Below are 26,405 nucleotides of genomic sequence, written 5' to 3'. Positions count from 1 at the left end.
AGGGAGTGCTGAGCTGCGGGTAAAGGGCTCAGATAAAAGAGGTGGCAATGGCAGCTGTCACTGATGTAAATCTGGATTTATCTGTGTAGGAGCATGTGGTTTGGAGGGCCTGGGTGAGGATTTGCATGCCATGCAGCAAAGGCAGTCCTAAAGTGGGCTTCTTTCCCTGTATCAGTGGTAGAACACATATCACCACCTATAACCCTTTCCATGTTTAAACAAAGACACTATGGATACACTGCTTCTTCCAATCAGTTCAGTATAGGCATTTAATAGGCTAAATGGTGTAATACATCTACAGGACATACATTAGTCGAGTATTATGTACAGGTGGCATTTTACAAAATTAGAAAGAACTGAAATAGAGCAAAATTCAACAATGTCATACTCCATAAAACTTCCTTTCTGCACTACATGAAATATTCTACAAGCTAGACTAGAAAAATATGACTGAATGTCTTTTTTTTTCTTTTTAGTTTCTACAAAGCTTTTAATCCAGAAAAAATACAAAACAACTATTGAGTTTATTAGAGAGACAACACTTGCACACAGACAAAGTAAGTGGACATTCATAGACCTGCAAGTTGAATAAATAGGGTTTGTTTGTATAAAACAATTTTCTCTCTATCTTGCTTTCCTGTTTTAGGGCCTCTGGCCCACGGTCAGAAAAATAAAAATGGGAGGAGGAGTTTGGCTTTGCACGGTTCTTAAACTGAGGCCACATAGCTTCAGGACAAAGCTTTAGTTTGAAGCAACCATTTCCTTCAGGTAAAACACTTCAGGAGAGCAGCACAAAAGAGGGGAAAGGAAAGAGAGGAGTAATTAGGCTGGAAGAAGGAAATCTGAGATTTTTATACCTGCTGCAGCTTTAAGGACAAGGATAAAAAAAAGCAGCGGTGCTTGCGTGGTGCTTTTTCAGGGTGTATGTAGGATTTAGTTGTTTCTTTGGGAAACATATTTAGGGAAGTGCCATTGACCTCAGGTGGAAATGGGATAAGGGCCATCCAGAGCAGGAAGGGAGGGAGCGTCTGAAAGCAGATAGAGAGCAGAAAATTGGGGGAAGTGTTTCAAACAACTGTTTTTCCTTTTATAAAGCAAAAAGCAAATTAAGTGATACATCTAACGTCATTCCTCACAGAGCTGGGCAGATGCAGATTGGAAGGAAACCATACAGCTAAAAATATGTCATCACTGCTGTTGTTTTCTCCCCAGAGCTTTGTAAAACTTCTTGACTGTCGATGCAAAAGCAGCATTTAAAGAGCACCTCCCATCAGCCAGCACAGCTCTCCCTGTGCCACGGTGGGTCTGAGCTGGGGACCTCCCTCCCCTCACTGCTCCTGTGCCAGCACCTAGCTCCAGCTTTGTTGGCTTTACCAGAAAACTGTCACCAGTGAAGGGGGTGACAGGGATGGCAGCCAGATTTAGGAAGTGCTCTTGAAACCTTCAGTTACTCCGGTGAAATTCAGTGCTCTGACCGGGATCCCACTCACCCAACAAAGTAATTCTAACAGTGTAGGCAAGAAAGTCTACATCAAGAAGGCAAAACAGATTGTTATATAGATTGAGAGAGCAAAGTTTAAGTAAAGTATCACATTATACTGCACTACACTGCTTATAAAAAGGGTCCTAGATCCCAAACACCCCATATAATGAGCTATAGTTTTGTACATAAATTAATGTTGCTTTGAAGTAAAATAGTCTCTTTCCTTTGTAATAAACATTCATTGCACAGAATTCTTTGTAAGTAAATATATTAAATTTGGTTGCTAAGAAGGTAAAAACTTATTAATACATCTGGCCAGTAAATTTTATCAACCGTCACACAATTAAAAGTTGTTGTTAGTGAAAATTATTACTGGAGTAAAGAAAGCACTTGGAAGTCAACTCAGGAGTTAATGCTGGAAGAAATCCTATCATTTCACTCCACTACAGCAAGCAGCTTCTTCTGGATGCAACATTAATTGGAAGTACAGAGCCCATCCAGCCCTGCAGAGATGGAAAAGCCAGCTTTGCAGCTTACAGGACACTCATCACTGACAGTCAAACCCCTCTGAATACAGGCAGTACCTACCCCCACCAGCCCATCCAACGGGTCCTGTTTTGGGCTGAGATTGGTGCTTCTCCTGGGACAGCAGGGGGAGTCTCTGGGAGGTCCCTGTGCAGGAAGGGATTCACTCCCATCAAAATGATCCCCAAATTCCCAAGGAAAATCCACTGGAGGGCAGAGGCATCCAGAGACAGCTTGTGCCACCACGAGCTCTGGGCTCCAGGAGGTGACGGAGCAGCTGAGGCTGAGGGGCCGTGCCGCAGGCGAGGAGGGCACCCCTTGGCACATGTGCTCCTGCCAGCAGTGCCAACTTGGGCAGGAGGGGGACAGGTGTCTGTCCTTCCACCACGCCCCTCCTACTGCAGGTGAAACCTGGAGCCAGGCAAAACAGAGGACAGGTTTGGGATGTGCTACGGAGCTCCTGCCACCACCAAGCTCAGGGCAAGGGAGGAACAGCTGTGCCCCTGCACCCACATTTTACATCACACATATCAAAGAACTAGTATCACAACAATCTCTGTTAACAAGGGGGGACAAAGCCAGCCCTGGGGGAAGCAGGAGCCACCTCACCAGCTTTAAGGGCGAGAAGTTCACGCCACACCATGGCTGGACCTGGCCTGGAGAGTGCAGGAACAGCACGACCACCCCACCAAGGCCAGCGCTGACAGCCTCAGGCCACAAACACCGCGACCAGCTCATCGCCTCGGTAAGGTACAGCAGAAAGCGCTTCCAAAAGGATCAGCCTTGCTGAAAAGGCAGCTAAGGAAAGGCTGGTACGTCCAAATATGCACAGGGTAGCCAAAGGGAGAGAGCTGCTCTGGGCTGCCCCAGGGCGGCGGCCTGGAGGCAAACCTTGCCCTTGCGTCTCTATACAAAAGTTACAAAATCAACTGGTGACTTTATATTACATCTATTGTCCGTAATATCACAGTGCTAGTTTTAAATGGCTAAAAAAAGAAAGGTTTTAGATTTAAGACATTCCTCCTGTAGAAATGCAACCCCTTTGTCCTGCTGTTGATACCTGAAAGCAGCCTTTCTTGAAAAAGATAAAACCCAATGAAATGCACTAATTAAAATTAGGAGCATCTTTCCTTGACAGCCTTGTATTTCCTAACACATCCCATTGTTTCCCAAGGGGAAATTGAACAAATAATATGAATCCCAGCCTGAAAATCAAAATGTTAGAAGAACAGTTCTAAAGCCCAGATGCTTCTTACCAGGTACTAACTAAATAAGACCCTTGCAGATTTAAATACAGATTACTTTGACATGTCTTCAGAGTGTGTTAGCTTTCCAACAACATTCACAATGAAGTTTCACATCTGAGGCCACGGAGTTCCTACTCATTCTCTTCACTTCTGCTTTCCAGAGTATCTGTACTGTCTTCCACTTCTTGAGCTGGGTGTGCTAAAGTATCTGCAAAGAAAGAGCACATCAGCATTTATTTCCCCATACAGGTGCAGCCTTTGTTTGATTCCCTGCTCTGCCTGGCAGTTGATCTGTTAGGGTGATCAGACCTGATACAAGAAATCTTCTCTGCTTGCAAACCTGCAGTTAAACCTGGAGTAGGGAATTCTGAGAGCATCACAGTCTGACTTCCCAGGGAACCTGAGACCTCAGGTAAGATATCAGTGAGATGAGGTGATCCCTATGGACAGCCCCTGAGATCTGCTTAAGCTGCCAGGCCTGAAGACATAACGAGTCTAAATCAAGGCACAAAACCAACAGAGAAACCACAATATATAACCTGGAGGTCAGGAAATAGATTTGTCTCATATTTCCTCTTGAATGATCAAACCCTGTGGTTGTCACCACCCAGAAATGCCAACTGGAATAGCAGGTGATTTTACACTTCAAGACCTTTTGTCATCACCCCTTTAAAGGGAAGGGAAGGGAAGGTGCATCTTGCACCCTGTCCTGGCTGCTGTGTCTGGGTGTTTGGGTGGCAAATGCTGGTGCACTGAAATGGAAATGGGGTCAGCACTGAGAAAAAAAAAAAAAAAAAAAAGGAAATAAATAGACCAGTTTCCCACTGGAGCACTTCCTGTGCAAGCTACACTTAGACAAGGTCTTACCTTTACCTGTATTTGCCCCACAGTGGCACTACTAGTCAGGGGTATGTATTTGTGAGTCCCTGCTGCACTGACACACTCCTGAGACACCAGGGTGCTTTAAAAACATGCAGCTGTCAAACACTTCACTTCTGTGCTAGGAGACAGGGATGGATACATGCCTGACCAGGATTACTGCTCCTCAGAGTGACCTGCTAACATGCAGTGCAATGGTGCCTGCTGGCCATGTGAGTGGCTGATGCAGATTAAAGCTGCTCAAAAGCTACAACAAAATTTTCAGTCCATGGGACTCCTGGTGCAGATGTCTTCTGGGCACCCTCAAGTACCTACAGTTGTTTGTGTCATTGTTAACTCCAGTGCACAGCACTGTCAGAAACAGCTATTTTCCTGTGGGGGAACAAGGATGAAGTTACTCATTCAGACCTTCCAGATCCATCTGCTGCTGCTGTTGCTGCACACAGACTCTTTGCTCTCCATGAAGCCCCTTGTCCTCCGCTGACTTGAGGTCCTCAGGGGGCCAGCGCAGCTCCCCGCTCTCCACCTCCCCAGACTCGGTGGGCTCCACCACGATGGAAGGCAGCCTCTTGGACAGCTTGGGGTACTTCTCACGTGAGTCTGGGAAGGCCTGGGGAGACATTTGGGGAATGCACATCAAAGCCTTGCACATGGATACATATTCAGAGCAAGCAGAGTATGTCCTTTCTCCATCTGACACGCACTCACATGTCCATTAAAAATTCCTCTTCCAACTGGTGCAGATCAACAGCCCTGCACAGGGAGGATTTCAGAACCAGCTGATTCCAGCTCCTGGCTGGCCAAGCATGGTGCTGAGGGGCTGTAGGTCTCAGCACACTCTCCCCTGTACGTGCTTCCTGAGCTAAGAACCCACTTTGCCTGCTGGTGTGTTGAGGAGAGATTGCCTTGTGTGATCCCACACAAGCAGTGAAAATGGAGACTAGGGAGACAAAATCTGTTATGCTGCCAAACACTCGTGTTTCAGTTCTGGTGGGGTTTTGGGACACAGAAGTCATTGTTGTAAGGTTAAGCTAAGTGGCTGCTGCAGCCTTGCTGGCTGCTGTCCTTTTACTCTGATATGATATTCACGTTTTCTTGCAGTGATAGTTTATTAAGAAGCCAGCACTGTGCAGAGCTATTTTCTGCAATGTGAAGCACTATTTTATGAAGCATTCATGCAAAACAGGTAGCCCCAGAGAACATCTTTACACAGAGGATGGTGCCAGCTATTTATTTTCACTTGTCACACTGAGGCTGCAGATCAAACACTACACAGTGGTTAGAGCTTGAAACTGAACTAAGGCTTTTTAATGAAGGACATTGTAACACGTAGAAGTGCTTTCCTGTTTTCAACATAGCTGGATCACTTAAATCTCTCAGGGTGCTTTGTTTTGAATAGTTAATTTTCTATTTTTTTTTCTTTTGTGTGTGTGCGTTTGGGGGGGTGTTGTGTTTTTGTTTGGTTGGGGGTTGTTTTTTGGTTTTTTGCTGGTTTTTCTGTGTTTGTTTGCTTGGGATGGGGGTTTTTTGGTTTTTTGTTTGTTTTTTGGAGGAAAAATTATCAAGCTCCTCCAGGATATTACCATAAGAAATTCTGTTGCTTCACTGAAACCTTTTCTACTGGATTCTCCAACTTCCATATACCTGCACTAACAAGCCACAAATCTCTCCATGCTAGCTGAGTTGTATTTTTATTTTATTTCACTGTGCTTCATTTGTAACAATAAAATCAAGGTGCATGTGAGGGGACTGAAGAGCAAGAATGATTCCAGTTTAACTCCAGAGGCTGCCACAGGTTTGCTGTGGGCTGGTGGGAAGCTCCCCACACATCTGCAGCGTGTTCACCCCTGAATCAGGGTCTCTGCTTGCTCAAGCCCTGCTGGTGACGTGAGCCAGTCCCAGCACAGCTCCTGCTGTGAGCACGGGACATTGACAGGGGCAGGGAGTGTCATAACCCACTGCAAGTGTTTGCCCCATGGCTTTTGCAACCTTCCTCTGTCTCAGCAGCTGCATTCCCTGACAGCTGAGGGTTGAGTTGTCCCACCTGGCATCAGAGCTGGCATGGGGAGGCAGGACCTCAGGAAAGGCTGTGCATTGAGCAAGCAGCAAGCACAATTTTAACATTTCTGTGCTGCCCATATCTCACTTCTGAGGATGGGGAAGGACAGCCACCCTCATCCTCACACCCCTTCTCCCCATGGTAGAGTCACAGGGATTCAATACTTCTTGCAAATCTATACAAAGGTGAGAAATGTTGCATATTAGCATTATGAGACACAATTAGGAAAAAAATTCTTTTGTGAGAAAGCGCCTTCAGTACAATTAGACCAAGTGAATCACTGAAGGCAAACATTTCTGACGCCACCCTGAGCTGCACCCACAGTTTATAACTCATCCTGACCAAGCAATGCTTATGCTGCCTATCAGAAAAGAGCTGCCCAACTTCCCATCACACAAACTTCTCCTGAGCTGTTCATAATTTGGAAAGACATTTCCATGGCAGCTGTCTTGATTGGAAGGAATTTTTAAGAAGTGGCTAATACAATCCTGCTTCTTGGAAACCAAATATGAGACAAGGTCTTTTTGGGCAGGATAGGTCCATAGACCCACTGAGCAGCAGTGCCCTCCTCTGCAGACCACACTGGAGCCCAGCTCCCTCAGCCTCACAGCTCAGCTGGCACAAAACAGCCAGAAAATTGTGGCCAAACTGCTGCATTTTCTCCCATGGCTGCACAGGCATGTGACAGTGACCTCTTCCCTGGCTATTGTGCAGCCTGCTGGGGTGGCAGAGGGCTGCATGACAGCCACCCCATCCCCAAGCCTGCAACCCCTGCACAGGCGATGCAATACAACAAAAATTCTGCTTTTCCATCTGCTTTCTGAAGCCCAAGGAAATGGCACAGAGAGATCTAAAAATGGGCTGAGAGATGATTATTACAGCTGCAAGAAAATTTAGGAAGGGCACCTGTGTGGCCTCCGCTGTGGCTATTTTTGTTTGTGTCATTCTCATATGGTCTTTTCTCACATCAACCACATAATTTTTTTTTCCACCAGAGCCCAGTATTTACCATGTCCCTCCAGGAATGAGTCAGGACTGGCAGGAAGCAGAGCTGCCTGCTGGGCCTTGCTGTGTTTTTCTGCAGGAGCTGGAGTGTGTGATGAGTGGGCAGGAGACTGCAGGGAGAGAAGGACCAGTCTCCTGGCCAGAGTGCTTGGAAGTTGCTGGAAGGAACCTAGTTTTCCCACTGAGTCACTGAGTTTGTGCTACATCTCATTTCTGTTTGATTTTTTTTTTTTTTGCCTCAAGTGGCTATGACCAAAATGTGGATGGTAGCACCTTCTCCCAGAGGGGAAAGGTAAAGGAGCTGGGGGAAAACTCTGGGGCATGTGATCAGAGACACCACAGAACAGCCCTAAATACACAGGTGAAGTCAGGGCTGGGACAGAGTTTGGACAGCATACACTAATACAACACTGAAAACCTGGAACTTGGTGAAGAAGAGGAAAAGGAATATTGAAAACATGCTCCTTGGCTGAGCAGCATCCATCCTGTGCAGCCTCTGAGGCAGGGGAAAGCCCATGGTACACTCTTCAAATGCACAGAGCTTTTCATTACACGAACAAGTGATCCAAAAGGAATTTGCAAAATTTCTGTTCTGACTTCCCTGGCTTCCAAAAGCTGGATTTTCACCTGCAAAAGGCTGCTCCTAGAGCAGCCCTCTGAGTCTGCTTCCACCATTACACATTGTGTTGAGAGGCAGCTCAGGTCCACCAGGACACACGACGTGGTTTGTCCCCGGCAGTGACACAGAGTCACGAGCACAACCACAGAGCACAAACTGTGATGTGGGGGCTGCCACAGGGGGCTGGGGCTGTCGTGATCCCTCCTGCTGCAGGGGCACCACGGGAGGGTGTTTGAGGGCGTGTGTGGAGCTGCCTGGGGACAGAAAATGCTCCTACACCTGCCAGCAAATGGCCCTACCAGTGGTGCTGCTGTGATGCCACAGCCATTTCTGTGAATTAGCCAATCATTTCAAATGGGCTCTGTTCTAAAAAGGGAGCTCCCTCTGAGCCTGAGGAAACTGAGTTCAAGGGTGGCTGTACAAAAGCTTGGCACAGTACTGGCTGGATGTCTTCACTGCACAGTATCTGCTCAGATCTGAACGTCTGGTGACAAACAGGAGTTTGTGCCTGCATCTCTGCAGGATGTGGGCATTGCTGTCACTGCCCTGCAGACCTGGCACCCCACAAAACATTTCAGCCAAACTCTTAACTTTCAATAATAGAACCTAAGTAGGATCAAACACATATTTCAGGGCTTGTTCTTCTGGCAGCAGTGCTCTGCAATTCAACACCTACCCTAAGGACAGCTATTGGTTGCCATTAAATTGCTTATGACAAACAGCTCAGGAGACTTTTCAGTTCTGCTGAAGTTACCTGGCTTGAAGGGCCTCCTTCCTCCTCAGGAGTCTGGCTGAGTGCGAATTCCTCCATCACCGGCTCCCGGGTGTTCATCACCTCTGTCATGCTGTGAATATTGAAAGAAAATGGGACACCTCAGCTCTGAGTTTTGGCCCCACGGCTAATTTAACAAAAGGTATTGGCTTTTCCTATTGGTTAAAATAATCGTGTTACACTGTCCTTCCTGAACAGTCCAAAAAATATTTCCTTGGCCTCCAAGCCAACTGTTACTGCTGCATGTTGTGATGCTGAGCAGGACATCGACCCCAGCTGCCCCTGGAACAGCAGAGAGGACCCTCACAGAGACCCAGAGTCACCAGCTGGAAACTCAAGTCCTCCAGTGTTACCAGCAATCAGTTTATTACTGACATATGAGCTCAGAAATTGCATCTATTGACCAAAAAAAGCTACTGGTGGAAATATCAGCCTTGAATTAAAACTCTTATTCTGATTCTTCGTAATGCCTTCAAATATTTGCTCTTCCAGATGTCTCTTCCTTTTAGTCATGAGCCAGCCCTTCTTTTTAAGCTGTTAATTCCAGACACCAGCTGTATTGGTGTCTAAGGACCAGATCTTCAGTAGTCTTTACTTGTCTGAGTGTTTGGAGAGGTGTTGAGTGGGACTTCCAAATGCATCAGGGACTGTTTGGCACCTAAATCTCATTTAAATCAGGGATTTAGGAACCTAAGGTGCTAATGTGGCCATTAAGCATCACCCTGTTCCATCTGGCCCCCCAGGCACTGCAGTGCTGGCCCTGGAGCTCGCCTGGTTCTGCTGGGCACTGCAGGATTCCAGAGCAGAGAGACAGAGCCAGCTGCAGAGAGCTCAGCCCAGCCCTCTGTGGTGTGGGGATCTTCCTCACATTTGCCTTTTATAAACACAGCATTCCACTGACAAATCTGAGGCTGCCTGAAATCTCCAGAATGCACAGTAAATGTGTAGATGCAAGCAGAGCCACTCTGAGCTGAAGGGGCCATGTTCATTTTAAACGTTAATACACCAGCCCTGGAGAGATTTGGCATGGGGCTTACACTCTCTTTAGCTGGCACTCATCAGGTAGTGCAGAGAGTGGCTGCTGCAGCCTCCTGCAGAATGTAGGCATCATCCATGAGGCTGCCCTGCCACCTGCCACAGCAAACACCCCTTCAGGCACCACTAAATGCTGCCATTAATTCTGGTCCTGCTGCACACACAAAAGCCTTCTTTGTATAGGCTGCACCTACTGAGAAATGACAACTAAAACATCTTAAGGATAACTTGTTTCAGGCTTACATTACCAATTACCGGACAGAACTAAATTTTACAATATCTGCAATTACTACAAAACCCTTCACAATGGCTTTAATTAGCTGTAGAACAGAGCAGCACGATAGTGCAGAGACTTTCCCTCCCACTGCATCACATTTAAGAAAAAGCACAGCAGAACCATGGGACCCTTGAGCTCAGCTGTGGGCCAGGGCCCAAGCCCATAGGCATTCATGAGCATAGGGAAAAGCCCTGAAGGGTCACCCTCGGACCCAACCAGCACTGAATTTATTCACACACTTCCTGGTACATGCACACAACAGGAAAGCAGAACCAGGCTCTGAAACCCAGCAAAAGGCTGGACCAAGCCCCTGATCTGAGCACCCTGCAGCTTACACAGCCTGAATCCTCCCAGAGCCATGGCACAGTAGAAGAAGGACAGATTCTGCCTGCTAGGAAGAGTGCTATGAGTTGCTTGGACCTGTACCACTCCCCAAAGACAGCACAAACCACCTAATCAGTAAAATACTTGGGTTTTCCAGACACATGCTTTTATTCCTGCAGCATCCAGCAGGGCATACCACTGGGCACCTGTGGACAAGAGCACTGAGGGCGCAGTGACCTGGAAATGGGAGACCCCTCCTAGCAGTGGTGACTCTGGCAGACCCTGCTCTGCCAGCTGGTCCTGCCACCTGAGACAGCACTTAAAAAAACAGAGATGTGCCCTTGGACCAAAAGGAAAGTAGCATTCCCTCTGATGTCCCCTCCCTCTCACCATCCCTGGTGCTCACTCCATTCTTTTTTCCCCACTCTGGCCCCAGTCTCCTCCCTGTTCCCAGAGGGACCCTTTCCACCCCTCCTGCTGCCCCTCTGGGATGACCACACCAGGCAATAGCAGGAGCATGCTCTCCCAGCCCAGCTCTTTGGGAAGAGCTGCTCTGCAGGGCTTTCACACCCTGTGTAAGCCAGACCCAGCTGTGAGCCTGAGGAGCACTGGGCCCACCACTCTGAGCATGTCCAAGATGAGCATCTTTCTCCTGGCATCCTTCCTGGGGTCGGCACCCTAAGCCCAGCTGTCCTGGATTGCAGGGAAAAGGAAATGAGAAAGTGTGTTTCTAGATGGAAATAATCTTGGAGGCTTTGTGTGGGGTCAGTATTTATGAAGTCTTGGTGTTGGCAACCACAGAAAAGCCATGCCCCACTGCTGTGTGTCCTGGGGGTTGGGCCCTGCTAGCCAGCAGCAGACTCCTGCAGTCACTCATAGCTGGCTGGTTTATTTTAGCAGCCATTCAATACATTGCAAATGTTTAAATATTTCTGTGTCCTTGTTCCATGGGAAATTAGAGATATACATCCACATATGCACTGTCAAATGTGTCATATGAGCTCAAAGATGTTAAGACCTCACGAAATTCTATTATTGAGCAATAATGGGCTCCGTGCTTCCCTAAGACCACATTATACCCTGCAGATTATTTGTAAATGACAAAGACAAATGGTTCGGGCTGGAAAAATGGTGACAGTCCTGCCAGTGCTACAGCAGATGCCTCAGTGAATCAGCTCCCAAGCTGTTGAAGCCCAGGCCATTTCAGAAAATCTGTGCAACTTAAGGCTTTGATTGAATAGCATGGCAGAAGTGATTGTACTTGACGTGTTTCAGAATAGAACATGGGGCCATGCAATTGGCAAAATAATTGGGCTTTAACTGGAATAGATTAATTTTTCCCAGTCTCGACTTCAAAACAGTGAAGGAAAGCAGAAGAATCTACATGGGCTGTGAAAGCAGTGATGTTTCTAACAAGCTTAACTAGGTCTTTAACATGAAAAATAACTAGACGTAAAATAATTGAGAATGCCACTGCAAACCACTGATACTTCAAAATCACCTGGAGGACATCACCGAGTTTATAAAGCTGTATAAACTGAACAAGGGGCTTGGTGGTGCTGCTTAGAGCTTTTTAAACTGTGATAAGATTTATGCACAGGACAAATGTTTGCTTTTCAGCCAGTGTTGATGGAAAATATTAAGCCACTTTTAGCGCTGCTTTTACGTGAGATGTACTGACTGACACACAACAGAAAAGTGGTTGATACAAACAATTGTAAGAACCACAGCTCTTTAATTCAGTCTTGCATTCATGTTATGTACGGTAGATGCTGGTATCACCAATGACATACAGTAGCCATAGTGATGCAAAACAAGGCAATAAATAGCATTTACAAACAAAGGATAAATTCTGTTCTGGTGGATGAGTCATCTACTCTGAGCCTTAAAATTCTCGTGTCAGTGAATTAAGAGAGACATTACTTCCCCTAGGTTGAATTAAGCACAAATACACCACTCCGGGGTGGGGGAAAGCAAAATCTGTTCTGGCATTTCTCTGAGAAAACTACATTTAAAGAAGATTATCTTAAATGCAGTGCTAAAGTGCTACAGTCCCAGGACCATGCAATGCTGAACTTTTTCCAGAGGCATGGAGCAAAAGCACAGATCACTTTCTGCTGCTTGTGATGGCACTAACAAGGTCAGTAACATACAGAGCAATATACAGCCTGACAAGTGCTAAACCACCTCCCATGGGAAAGGCCTCAGAAACTATGCACACATTTTTATTTTAGGTTTGGAACAGAGGGCAAAACTGACCTGTGAAATTCACGGGGAAGAAACAGTACCTGAGTGCAGATCAGCTTCAGGACTCAAAAATGTGCTGCACTTATGGAAAACAGGCAGGTCATGGGATGCAAGGAAGTATTTCCTTAAGGACAGGGGCACAAACACTTTTTATGGGACCAGCTGAGCCATGGTTAGGAAGAGCTGTCACCCAAAGCAAGGATCAGTCTGGGGGATTCTCAGACATGCAGTGAGCTGAGGCCTGATCCTGCTCTCACTTCCCCAGCCAGGACAGGAGCAAAGGGGATGCCAGCCAGAGCACGAGGCTCTGGGAAGCATAAGCAGCAAGTTCAGAGCAATGACAGAACAGAGCACGCTACCTTCAATCACATCAACGGGTGTCACTTCCAAAAACTGTCCTTGCTGCAGGCTCTGCGTCGCTGATGGGGTGTCGTGCACACTCAGTCAAATCCTAGAAGTGCCTGGAAGAGACAACACAGCAGAGTCAGAGCTTGTGACCAAAGGGACAACGCTGGCAGGCACTGGTGTGAAAGAGTTCTGCTGAAATCTTGCTGCAGAAACTCCCACTGTGAAGGTCTGTATCATTTTCTGTGAGAGATGGGATTTGATCTCGCTAAGGACGAAGCTCATAGAGCACCTTGTGAATTACTGAGGCAGTCAATGTACCAAAGCCACTTAAAGCTACCTGAAACACCTCACACTCCCACTCTTTGTGATGCTAAACCTTATTCCTTGGTGTGAGTTACACAAAAAGTGCTGAAACTGAAACATTCTGAAATCCTCCCATACAGAAACTGTACTGATAGCTGGAAAATTGGAAAATAAAAAATTGTATTCCCTTATTTGGCAGGATCAGTTTATTTAGTGAGACAGTTCTATGATCAAGACACAAAGAAGATGACATATGCTCAAAGAAGAGTCCATTTACATTGCATTACTGCACAGTTCTTTTGGAAATCACAGGGGAAGTGATTTTTTGAAAGATCTACTCCAATTTGATGGTAAAACCATGACTGGTGTCAAGACAGGGAGGCTGCTGAGCAGAGGTGAGGACCCCACCATTTCAAAGTGTGAATCACTGATTTCTGATGACTTCTCTGTCAGAAAGCCTTAGCTGATGAGCCTTTGCAGTTACAGAGTGTAAATATAGTCAGTATCTAGGCCAGAGATGATTTTCTGAGAAATTTGTTTAGCTCTACAGCTTTCCAAATATATATTCATGCCAGCCACAGCTATTTCCTTGGATGGGAAAAAGGTGTTTTCAGTGAAGTGAATGGCACTAGTATATATATTTTATAGCCTACAGTGGTTTGGATTCCAGCCCAAATGATTAAACAAATCTACCTGCTCTGGAAGCCTTCCTACCAAGATTTATAACACTGGATTAACTGCACACTGATTTTATTCAAAAACAGTGACAGAGGAAAAATTGTGTATTGCATTCTGGAGTTTCTTCTCGTGCCACAGGCCACGCTTATTGAAAATTAGGGAAGCAGGAAATCACTTCTCCATCCCCAGAATTCAATTCAGAAGGTTTAATTCTTGTCTGGCAATTCTCCTTCCTAACCAATGCCCAAACCAACTTCTGGAAGGCTAATGTTTTGTCTCTTAAAAATTCATGACTACACCCAATGCTTGTCTCTTATAAAAACAAGGGACCATCTGATAGCATGCTATCCAATGGTCTGGGAAGAAGATTTTTATCCCACTGCCCATTACAAAGCCTCTATTATTCAACCTACGAAAATTCAGCTCAAACTTGTCTACCTTCAATGTCTCCTTCAGAAAAGACTGGCTGTAATCAGAACAATTATGACACAGAGTAATTATCACACTGCCAATGAGAGACAAAAGGGTGGAAGAGATAAGGAACCAGGCACCTCATGGTCACTGGTTGGAAACCAAGCCAAGCCACTTTCTATTTAGAGTTATCTTCAGATGACTGGTTAGTGGTATACAAGGACCCACGCAGCATTGAATTAATTAAATGCACATTCATTGCTTTCCAGACTCAGCAAAGGACTTCTGGATTTACCTGACCCAAGCCCAATCCCCTCCCTGGTGTTTTGGGTAACTCTGTCCTATGGTGCATGCAGGGTTGGACAGGGCATGTCGGTCCCTGCTGCTCAGACACTTGAAACCTGCGATAAAAAAAATCACTTCAGGACCACAGCATGGAAAATGTCCCTTCTCCCAGTATCCACAGTCATATTTAAAACCAGAAAAACAGGCAAGACTGTTGTAGAGTTCAGTGTTTCCAATGTACAGAACTACCAGAATGCATCTACTCTCTGAAGAGAAAATATTCACTTTACCTGCTTAATGGGTGTGATTACCTTCTGTGGCTGACAACAGAGGAAACATAAACTAAATCTTTTCCTTCTGTGATGCTGCTTAATCTTTTAAAACCAAGGCACAGCTACTGAGGCCATACAAAGAGCTTTGACTGCAATGGAAATCATCTGGAAATTACCCAAGTAACACCTTTCTCTGGTTATCTCTTCTTGTTCCTTACTTTTAGCCACCTTTGCTGCTTTCCAGCCTGGAGCCCATTTGCTCAAACCCTCTTCCAACCCACCCATCTTCTGCCACCAGAATAACTTGCCCCTCTTTGCCTCAGCTTGATAACCAGCTCCTTCTCTGGCTGCAGGAGCACCAACACAGCTGCACTGTCACTAACAGGAACCAAGTCAAGTCTCCAGGCTCAGAGACCAGTGGTACTGCCTTGGCCACCCCTCGTCTGGGCTTGCAGAGCCTGGCTATACCTCCCAGCAAAGAGCAATTCATTTAGGGATTACTCCAATGAGCTGGTCATGTCTTGCCTCTTTAGGAGTCATAGCATCAAGCAAGGAAGTCCTGAGATTTCCCAAGCTTTCACTAATGAGACCAAGGAATGCTTCAGTTGTGGCCCCTTTGCCCAGACCAAGGGCCCTCAGTTCACACAAGGGGATGAATCTCCACCTGTGCTGGTGGCATGGGTCACAAAGCCAGGCACTGAAAGGTGCTCTCTGGGCTTCTCCCTCACTTTGGAAAGCATCTGGAACAAACTGCATTTTTGGAGCTCCTACAACCTGAGGACACAGCCTGTCCCAGTGGGGTGGTCTCACCACCCACAGGACAGCAACTGGCGCCAGAGCAGAAGTGGGATACTGAGTAGCAGCTCTGGTCAGCTGGAGTGTATGGGAAGCCCAGCCTGGCTGCATCTCCTGAGTCTGCTCTCTGTGGGGGCAGAGGACTCCACTGGCATAGCAGCAGAGGCCTCTCCTTGGATAAATTCACTGTGAATTGCAAAGTAGATGTTTATAAAGCAAGTGCATTTTATCAGGCAAAACAGAAACAAGAATTGGCCACAGGCTGCAATCCTAGCAGTCCACAGATTGTCCACTCGATAAAGGAGCATGTTTCAGAGGCTCTGAGCCCCAAGCTTTTCCCCCACAGGCAGCAGCACCTCCAAAACTGGGGCACTTCTATTTAGAGATTCCTCCTACTCTGAAAACATCACCCCTTCTGCCTGAGCTGCCCCAGTGCTGCAGACAACTGGGTGGCAAAGTGAGACCTGACCTCAGGATGCCAGGGCTGCTGCTGGATTAGCAGGGACTGCAGGACACCCTCTTCCCCTCCCAGGCTTCCCAAAGTAATCATTTCCCACTGAGCACTCATGGAAATATTATGATAACAGCCTAACAATACCACATTGAAGGTGCACCTTCCAACAAAGTGTAGATAGGAGGCAGAAACTGGCCTTGCATCACTGCTACACTTGCACATCTATCATTTTTCTGGCAGGGCAGAAACAGCAGCCCTCCCCTCATTTCAGTGGGTCAATCCCAAGGGCTTTCCTAGCCCTGTGCTAAGATTGTGCTGGACAGACAAGCCCCCCGTGGCTCTGCTGGCTCAGCCTCGTGCCAGGAGCACGGCAGGGACGGAGCTGCGGGCGCAACGGCAGCGTGGACACGGCTCCCACCGCCCGGACAGCGCCGCACACACACCGCGAGCTCAGCCTGGGCAGCCACCTCTCGCCTCACCCCTAACAAATGCAACCTTTTCTTCATTCAGGGGCACGAGCCTTTGTGTGTGCTACCAAAAGAGAGCCCTGCTATTGATTACAAGGAAAATCAGGGCAGGCAGTGCATAAGAATGGTGTTAGGTGGGAGAAGAAGTGGTCTGTTGCTTGCGTTCTGCAGAGTGGAAAATTTTGATGGGTCACAGGAAACCCTGCTCAGCAAGTCCCAATAAACAAAACAGGTCAAAGGAGGTTTTTCCACCCAGAAGAAGAAAGGGTGCCTTATTCAGGTCACTCTGCTGCAGCAGAGCAGGCTGTCAGTTCAGCCAAGGTGGAGGAGTGGGCACTCTGTGGCAGACCTACAGTTGTGATGGTGGATGAAGCCATGAAAGGGCTGCTCACATGGTACAAGAAGGTGCACGTCCCTGCAAGGAATGTCAGTTGGCATTTTCCAAGGCCAGGTGCTTCTGTGGATCCAATTCCTCCTCATCTCAGTCTTCTGTTAGTCCTAGGAAGATGGAACTATGGCTGAAAACCACACAGGTGGCCTGGGCCATCCACAGGTGGGACCACACCCCATACTCTACTGAGGGTGGGACAGTAACTTCAGCATCTTGGCACAACCCAGAACAAGCACTCACATCAGTGACACCCCACAGCCTTGTTTCCCTGACTGCAACTCAGCTCAGCTTTTGGACACTGCGGGTAGGAACTTGGACAGGGTCTTCGTTTCCCTTGGTTGCATGTTTGTAATTACTTTATGAAGTGTTGTGGATTCCACAGGACTAGCAAAATGTAAATCACCGCACGGACCGCAGAAGATAAATGTACGAACTCCTATTTAAACCTCCCACTTCTTTTTGGATGCAAATCTCTTTCCTAAGCAACTGAGAAAAGTGCGATATGTGTCAGAGTCTGGAGATTAGAGATCTGTTCTGTTCCCTCGTTTCAGAAGCTCTTGTCTTCGGCCACCCACGCAGTACTTGAGTTCTGCTCTCCGCAGGCCAAAGCTGCCTTCCTCTCCTCGGCAGCGTGTGCTCCACAGAAGATGTCGATCTCTCTCAGGAAGCAGCGAGATGAAACAACTCTCGAAGTGGAGGAGCCGAGGCATTTCAGCATGAGACACAGCACGCAGTTTGGGAGAGCGAAAAGGGGTAGGAGGCTGCTATTTCCAGACCGTGCTGCCTCGCGCCGCTAACTTCGTGGTGAGCTGCAGTTTTGACTGTTCCTGCTCCAAAGAAACTACTGGGGTAAATATCACCCTCGGGAATTTCTCAGGCACTCATCTGTGGACTCCCAACACTGCAAAACACAGGCTTGCAAAGGGACGGTGCTGGCAGAGGACTCTAACTCAGCCTCCTCGGCTCCTGGCGTTGCACAATCAGCCATTGGGGAGCCGCTGTTCTTCCGACATCCCTGGATCCTGCAGCGCCATGGCTACATACAAACCTCAACTTCCAGTTCGCTGTAGTTGCCCAAGTTCCTACTGGCCCTCTTGGCAAAAAGGAGCTATAAACTAGATTCATAAATGGTCAAAGAAGAAGTAAAAAGAACTAAAATGTCCCTATGCTTAACTATCACAATTTTTAAAGCAATCTCATGATTTGGGGATGATTCAACTCAAAGTTTTTTCAAATTATTTTTGCTATGCTGCTTGCTATGGGTGCTTCCTTGGTCGATTCTTCCTTTTGCTTTTCCTTTTCTCCTGGCTGCTTTAAAGCAGCTCATTTATTTCAGCTCTTTGATCTCAGCACTAAACTACCTGAGCCTCCTCACGGAAGGTGCCACAAGGGATAGGTAGGGCAGGAGAGGAGGGGAGCAGCCAGACAGGATGCTTGGAGCTAGGCAAGGGGAGCAGACAGCCAGGAAGCATGTGTAGAGCAGCGGAGGGAGGAAGAAGTAGAGCAGATGGGAAGCATGACTAAGCCAGCTCCTCTGAATGCTGGTAGACCTCGATATTGTGGAAATCTCCACAGAGCCCTCATGAAAGCATGTGCCAAGAGAAAGTTTGGATTTATTCTTTTAACATCAGATTCGGCAGCTAATTGATGTGAGAGGATCTCATTAGGAAAACACCCCATCAAAATTAGAGATAAGCCTCAACAAGCTGTTAAATGTTTTAGAGGTGTATCTTCTGGTACTTGCTGTGCAAATACTCTCATCTGAGAACTTGCTTTTGGCATCAGAAACGCCTGTATCTGGGAGAATGATTCTGCATAAGCTTTAATTTCCCATAATCTTATGAAGCCAGGACCTTACAAACAACTGTATTGTTCTTTTTAACTCCGAGCCACCCTTACTAAAGGCTTTTAGAAAGAAATGGGTTTTTTTTTTCTGGGATCTGCTCTGGAAGATGATGATTCTCTCATCCCTAACATTTCATGCCACAGTTGTCCCTCACCTTGCAGCACCCATGGGAATCAGTGACAGATTAAATTTGGCTTCCTGTGCTTCTTTCTACCATTCCCTAGGTATTTTTGGATAGTTCTGAATTCAAGCAGGAGAGTGGGGGAAAAACATCTTAGAGCATCAACATAGAGTACATGATTCTCAGATGAAAATGTCATGGGAAATGGGCTGTAAAATGTTTGATGTCTTTCTGGCACCGTGAAAGAATACTCTGGATAGTCAGTCTATCATTGGGGTCATTTCTAGGCAACCGAGCGGCAAGAGGTTAGGAGCAGTCAGATAGAACAGTATTTACTTAAAAGACAAATTAGTTATTTCCTTGTAACTTTGGGAAAATTAGAATACAGTGATATCAGTGTTATAACCTGATACAATATTAAGCATTTAGCAGAGAATTTGGTAAGGCAAACTAAGCAAAAGTGGCAGGATTTTTAAAAAACAAGTAAAGGAGAGCCTACCAGAGACTTGTAAGAGAACAAAGACAATGAAGTGGCCTTTAATATTCCTTCTTGGCAATTAACAGCACAACCACAGGTGTCATGATACCACAACCTAACACCAGAGATGCAGCTGGCTTTGCCCACGAATTAAAACTCCATCACCTCAACTGAATTTCCAAGGATGGGAAGCTGCCCTAGCCCAAGATGGAGGATATGGGAACACCGTGTCCTACCACAGCAAGAATGGGGAAGATGGAAGGTGAGGACAACACACAGCTAAAAATAAAGAAATCACTAAAAAACAAAAAATTCAGTGTGCCTTTTTTCAAAATGAGTCATTAACACTGAAAGCAGATACGCATTAACAAGGCTGTGAGTGTTCCTGCCAACCAATTAACATTCACCTTCTGAATCTAGAGGTCTACTAAGTATTTGCAAAGAGGCAGTTTATGTGTATGCATGTCAGAGACTGAACTCAGCTGAAAATTCAGGTTACATCTTACACAAGCTGCAGTGGTCTCCAAGGAGGAGCTGGACTTGGACTATTTTTCCCAGTCCTATGGGGACATGGGCACTAGGGGGTAAAACACTCTGGGATCAGTCAATGCATGCTGATGAGAGAAGGGGATTTTCCTGCTGGACCACAGCTTCTTCCAGCACTGGCATCTGCTCTGCAGGGAACTGGTCATGCTCTCTCCAAACCGTGAAGGAGAGGTGGTCCCAGACCCTGAGGACTTGCAATCAAAGAGGGACAAAGACTGAGATGAGATTTTAAGGACCTGTTGGTATCAATCAGTCTGCTTCATTCTAGCTGGATGTTATTGGTTGGCAGCTTTCCTGGGGTTTGCAATTTTCTGTCTTCCCTTGAAGACAGAAAATTCAGGAAATTAATTATTACACAAAATTTTCCAGAGAATGTGCATGTTTGGGAAGCAAAGGAAGGGCTCTTGCTGAGGCAGATACTGGTCTCCTTGAAGTCCTGGCAGAGTTCTTCCTGCCTTGAATGACATAGGATCAAGGCTTCTCTGACCAACTTCTCAAAACAGAAATGGTTAAATGGGCTCAAACACAGCGGCATAATTTCAGAAATGAGAAAGAGCAATTTCAGCCTGTGACACTCTGGGGTTGGTACCTGATCTATGCACAAGCCTGTTGCTTAATACAACGAGATCATTGTGAGAAGTAGTAACTATATCTGTACATTATTTCTTCTACTAAAGCAGTGTACCAAAGACATTGGAGGAAATTCCACCTGATTGACAAACTGTCAGGCTAGAATGGGAAAGCGACAAAACCGGGTCAAGTTATTCCCTGTTTGCTTGTTTTCTCCTTGTAATCATAATGTTGACTCTGAAAACATGTTTTTTAAATGGCGTATTAATTATCGAAATTCTGAGCTGTGAGCTGGATTCTTTTCTGGGCAAAAAAATTGTTGCTCATTAAAACTAAGAGAAGGAAAACACTGGCTTGAGCCTGGTTGTGTGTAGGCAGAATTTCCCTGCTTCACCTTCCCTTACAGGCTGCTCATAAGGAGGCATTGTGCTGTGAGCCAGGACAGCTACACGGCAGGTGTAAACACCAACCCTGGATCTTTCAGTAAGATGTGAACCTATAGCCAGGAGAGCTTCATTGCTGTACCGATTGTACAGCTGCAGCAAAAATCTCAGGAAAAGACTAATGGAAACAAATTTCTCTCTGTGGATTGCTCATTGTGGCTGGAGGGGTTAATGCTACATCCAGGCTAACCCAACTCCCCTCCACGACTGTAGCCATATTCAGAGATGCACAAACACGGCTCTGTCCCAGATGAAAAGAAAATTTTTGTGGTATGTTCATTTGGCAGATGGAAAATACTCACACCCCTTTCTCTGAGTGAAACATAGTCCTCATTTACAGAGCAAAGTAGGTTCTTTCATGCTCTAAAAGTAATCATATGTGGTATTTGCTACCTGATGGGAAATACAGGATTTCAGTTTTCAGTTCAGCTCGCAAGCAAAAGCATCACTGTCTTAAACTTGTGCTTTGTTAGTCGCTTCCTCGCCTCAAAAGTTGTCTTGGAAAAAAAAAAAAAAAAGCCCAAACGAATAGCTGAGGCGATCGCAGCCCACAAACCAACAACACTCAGCGCTGTGCTCATTCACCAGGATTCCTTCACACAGCCCTTTCGGCTGCCGAACGAGTCGGGTGGTGTTTTTTCAAACGAGAACCCTTTCTCTCAGTGAATTCTCCGTAACACCCTTCACTCGAGCAAACAAGCGTGTGGCGAAACACGGCGCGGCGGAGGCGCCCGTTCCGCCTCTCCTCTTCCCCCGGTACCCCGCAGCCGCCCGCGGGACTGGAGCGCTTCTCCCCGCTCCCCGCTGCCGACCCGCCCCGCGGCACCGCGCTCGGGGGCTCCGTGCCCCGCAGACCCGATCTGCACGGCCCTGACCCGCACGGTACTGACCCGACCCGCACGGCGCTGACCCGCACGGTACTGACCCGACCCGCACTGACCCGACCCGCACGGCGCTGACCCGACCCGCACTGACCCGACCCGCACGGCGCTGACCCGCACGGTACTGACCCGACCCGCACGGCGCTGACCCGCACGGTACTGACCCGACCCGCACTGACCCGACCCGCACGGTACTGACCCGACCCGCACGGTACTGACCCGCACGGCGCTGACCCGACCCGCACAGACCCGCACAGACCCGCACACACCCGACACCCGCGCCCAGCTCCGGTCGCCGGCTCCGCCCGGGCGCGCTGCCCAGGTCCCGGGGAGCTGCTCCCGGCCGCCGCGGGGCTGCGAGCGGGGCACTCACTCACAGGTGGCAGCTGTCCCCCTCTGCGCACCCCGCCCCTCCACCCGCATCCCCTGAGCTCGGCGGAGACCCCGGCCCGGCTCACCGGCGCGGCAGGCGAGGCGAGGCGAGGGGGCAGCCGCCCGCCGCCCATGCACGGCGGCAGAGGGGAGCCGGCAGCTCCGTCAGCGCGTCCGCATCCTCCCGGGCCGGGCGCTGGCACCGCCGCCGCGGCACCTCCCCGCCCGCAGACCGGCCCCGCCGCCGCCAGCGCGGGGAAACCACTCCCCCGGCAGCGCCGGCGGGGCGGCGCAGACACGGCCCGGCCCGGCCCGGCTCGGCTCGGCTCGGCTCGGCCGCTCCGCGGGGAGGGGACACTGTCCGCGGACACGTGTGGGACCGCACGGCCCCACGCAGCCCCGAGCCCCGCACGGTGCCGGTGTCACACAGCGCACCAGGCGCGGGACGGGGGTCCTGGAGGGGTCACTCTCCCGGAGCTGTTCCCCTCTCCCCTTGCTCTGCTCACGGGTGTCCCGAGCCCGCCCTGCTGCCCAGTCGTTGCTGGGAAAACGTCGAGTGCGGAAAGCACAAACTTTTGGGGGTTCTTTTTGGAGGGGTTCTTTTTGGAGGGGTTCTTTTTTTTCGGGGGCCAGGTGCTCCACACCGGGGTGAGTGTCCCATCTGCATCCCCGACCGGTGGCAGGGACACACTCTGCCCTGCGCACCTTGTCCCGAGGGGCTGCAGAGTGGGGCTGGCAGGCAGTCTGTGCCAGGGCGGTGGTGAGGGGCTCCCCCTGCCAGGGGCGCGCTGCAGACGGGCCGTCGGGGCATCTGCAGCCCTGCCTGTATTGGTGATGCTGGTGATGGGGGCAAAAGACACGCAGTGGCAGAAGTCCCACTGGTGGCAGCAGCCTGGGGAGCAGTGGTGGAGGAATGAGGATGTGCAAAGGAGCACGGTCCTCCCCACTGCTGGGCACCCCCCCGGGAAGCAGCTCAAACTCGGGTGTGGAGGGATGTGAGGGGGGCCCAGACCTGCCTCCTCCCTCTGCACATCCAGCAATGGGAGCTGTGGCTTCAATGGGAGCCTGCAGACGTGCAGCCCCTGGGGTCCCCTCTTTGCAGGCTCAAACGAAGGACATGCACCATGGCTGCTGGAACAGGCCTTGCCTTTAGTGCCCTTTTCCTGAGAGTGGCACTTCCAGCACAAGCGCACAAGAGTGCGATGGAGCAGGGCGGACACTGAAAGGGAGAGGGGTGTCAGCCAGGGGAGACCCTTCCAGCATTTGTTTTGTGTGAGGTCCTGCAAAATGAGGGCCAGCAAACATGGATGGCACAGGGTGTGTGGAGCATCCAGGGGAGACACAGCTGCAGGTGAAGAGGAAGCAGTGTGTAACCTCTGCTTCAATCTCCTCTGCTCCATCTAACATTGAGTTGTCAGGAAACAAGGAGCTTGGCCTCCTTTTCAGGGTCATTCCTGCTTGGCTGGTGGGGGTGAAAATGTCGGCTGCTGCTGATTTAAGAGCAGAGACCGGCCGTTCCTGTGGGCAGTGGTGGAAGGTAATTCAATCAGGGCAGTGGGACAGCGGTGGCACAGCTGCAGTCAGCTCTTCATGCACCCAGGAAGGTGGATGAGAGGGATCTGTGCCCATGCCCAGGAAACCCATTTGGGAGAAAAAGCAGCTCCTTCCACAGGATATATATAGATATATGTACACTCTCTACAACAGGGAGTGTATCTACTGGAATTTTTCCAGTGCTGGGGTTATGGGTATGAATTCCAACCCAACAGCCACCCAAGAACCAGTTTGTAAGCTCTTTTTAGAAGCTGCTCTTGAATAGTGAGCTTTTATGCACTTTGGTTTTTTTACACTTTTTGCACGTGTGTATAAAACATAAAACATTGGTTTAATCCTATACATTCAATGCAGGTTCAGTCAGTGTTCTGAGAATGAACCCCACGTGGCAATGGGCTGGCCAATTGCTTCTGACAGTTTTGTTCCCAGACTCCTGAGTTATTCTTGCCTGAGGACAGAACAGCTACAAGGGGAGATTTATATTGTGGAGACTAAAACCAACTCCCCAACAACATTGGGACTGCAGGAAATCTCTAAGTGGAGAGATGTGTCTGGCACTAGCACCCCAGGGAGGTACTAGGGTGCATGTGTATCCTATCAGGGAGGTATCCCATCAGGGAAGTGCCCCTTGTGCAGTGCAGGTGCTGGGTGGGACAGGGCACGATCCAGACATGGGGCTGCACAAGCTGTTCCACTGTTCTCCAGAGAAACTGCTGCTACTGCTTCTGCCATCTGTATCTAAGGGCACCAGAATCTTGCAGGGAGTGGGTGGGGAGAGTGCAGCTCCTCCAAGGGACTTTTCCCCTGCTTTCACTTCTACTCTCCATGAGCAAGTTCCTGCCTGTGCATTTTCCCAAGCTGCTTCACCAGGAGCTGCAAAAGGCAAGGTGGAGAGCAGAGACAGGCAGTGACTACTGTCAAGGAAAACAATGGTTTAAAGCTATTTTGAGCTTTGTGGAAACAATTTATTTTGGTTTTGTGGCCCCAGGGAAGAGAAGAGCAAGCTTCTGTCTCCACCACAGGATCTGTTTAGTCTTGGGTGGCAGATATGCCTCAGTGGCAGACAGAGGCTGCACTCTGCCCAGGCACTGTGGGACATTGTCTTCTCCTGGCCCCCACAGTGACCTGTAGAGTGTTGTGGGGCTCAAAATGTGTCCGTGGCAGCTAGAGTAAACATTCAGAAGCAACTAACATCTGCCTCCAAGAAAACCCTGGAGTTGTGTTTCCAACTCTTGAGGTCTCAAGTGGGGAATTCACTTTGCTCCAAGGGCAAGCTGATCAGACCCAGTTGGGAAAGCAGAGGATATGGGTGGGATATCCTCTGTGTGGCCTCCTGGAAGTCCCATACTGGTAACTTCTGAAACTCTGAAGTTTTTAGAAAGTGCAGTTTCTAAAAATAAGCTGCAAGGCAAAGGCTGTCTTGATGATGAACAGGGTAAAGTGCCAGTCAGCCAATGTTATTCATGTATAACTGATCTGTACACTACACAGACTGAATTTAATTTCATGATTAATTATGCCAGGAGGCCGCAAGTATTGGATAGGTGCCTTTGTTAAATGAATCTCATGGAAATAATTACTGGCACTAAGAGATAGAGGCTGCATTTTCAAGATCCAGATAAGAGTGGTGTGGGAAGGACATTCATCCTGCATGCCAAATCCAGATAAAACCCGTGGCCAAGATGCCTGGTGAGAAGTGCCTTTGCTGAGGCCAAGGATGGCACCCCGTGCATGTGCCACCTCCAGGATCTTGGGAAAGGATCTGTGCAAGCCCCTGTGTGCTAGCACTGTTTCATAAGAGGTGCCCCTGCCTTGAGCCTCAGCCCAAATCTGATTTGTTATTATGGCCAAAGATACCAGGCTGGCCATGCAATTTCAGATTTCCTGCTGTGTGCAACAGCACTTGCACACAGGTGTTTCCATTTTCTGTGTCTGCCTGTAGAGCTGTGTGCAGGAGATGCAGCTCTCACCTCGCTTCTGTGTCCTGCTGTTTCCACATGCCCTGACCAGTCAGTACCTCAGCTGAGCAGAGGCAACTGCCCATCTACACAGCATCTATACAATATGCATCTCTTGCTATAAACCTTTTTTGCCATCGATTAAAAGAAACCAATTTCTTTCGTCTCTGTTGTAGGGAAATGTCAGAAGCAGGGACAGCTGGCTCAGCTGAAGTTGTCAGATGAATATGCATGATTTTAAGGGATCATTAACCTTGTGAATTTAATGTTGTAAATTTGACCTTTCTTCTCCCACCTCTCCCCGCTTTGTGGATCGCTGTCCCTCCTGGACACACCTCTTGTTGTGAATTGTGAGATGTCACACCTTGTTGTGTGTTACCACGTGAACACTCTGAGACAATTAATCACGCCAGTCCTGCCTGATTGAAAATTTTCAGTCCTCTCATCCAATTTTCTCGATGCTTTGACTGAGTAATAGCCTTGCAGAGACAGAGGAAAGAAAGAGTTTCCAATTCATCTGCAGATATTTGATTATTTTAAAAGCTGTTTTTGTGAAGCACCTCATAATACACAAAGTTCCATGGCTCCATATCCTGAAGGAAAACCCAGGCAGCACAAGCTCTTCAATCCAAACAGGCATAGACAAGCTGGCCAATGACAGGCTCAGCTCTCACACAAATCCAGCAGCAGCTAAAGGGATCAATTCTCACCTTGTACAAGGACTTTTGGGTCAGAGAATCTGGTCATGCTGGGGTTCTGT

At 48.2% G+C, this 26,405-nt stretch overlaps 1 protein-coding gene across 1 annotated transcript; it reads right to left on the bottom strand.

The window, feature by feature from the left end:
• Nucleotides 1-242: 242 nt before the first annotated feature.
• On the bottom strand, nucleotides 243-22,419 carry LBHD2 (LBH domain containing 2). Its single transcript, XM_063399424.1, has 5 exons — nucleotides 22,220-22,419; nucleotides 12,832-12,933; nucleotides 8,572-8,662; nucleotides 4,543-4,744; nucleotides 243-3,463 (listed from the first exon to the last, which is right to left on the bottom strand). The coding sequence occupies exons 3-5, from the start codon at nucleotides 8,659-8,661 to the stop codon at nucleotides 3,387-3,389; spliced, it is 369 nt and encodes a 122-aa protein (XP_063255494.1). The 5' UTR covers nucleotide 8,662; nucleotides 12,832-12,933; nucleotides 22,220-22,419; the 3' UTR covers nucleotides 243-3,386.
• Between the last annotated feature and the right edge of the window lie 3,986 nt (nucleotides 22,420-26,405).

Source organism: Prinia subflava, chromosome 5 (genome assembly GCF_021018805.1).
Source record: "Prinia subflava isolate CZ2003 ecotype Zambia chromosome 5, Cam_Psub_1.2, whole genome shotgun sequence".
NCBI lineage: Eukaryota > Metazoa > Chordata > Aves > Passeriformes > Cisticolidae > Prinia > Prinia subflava.
The sequence above is the reverse complement of the archived record's forward strand: the minus strand, read 5'-3'. Positions and strand labels throughout refer to the sequence as shown.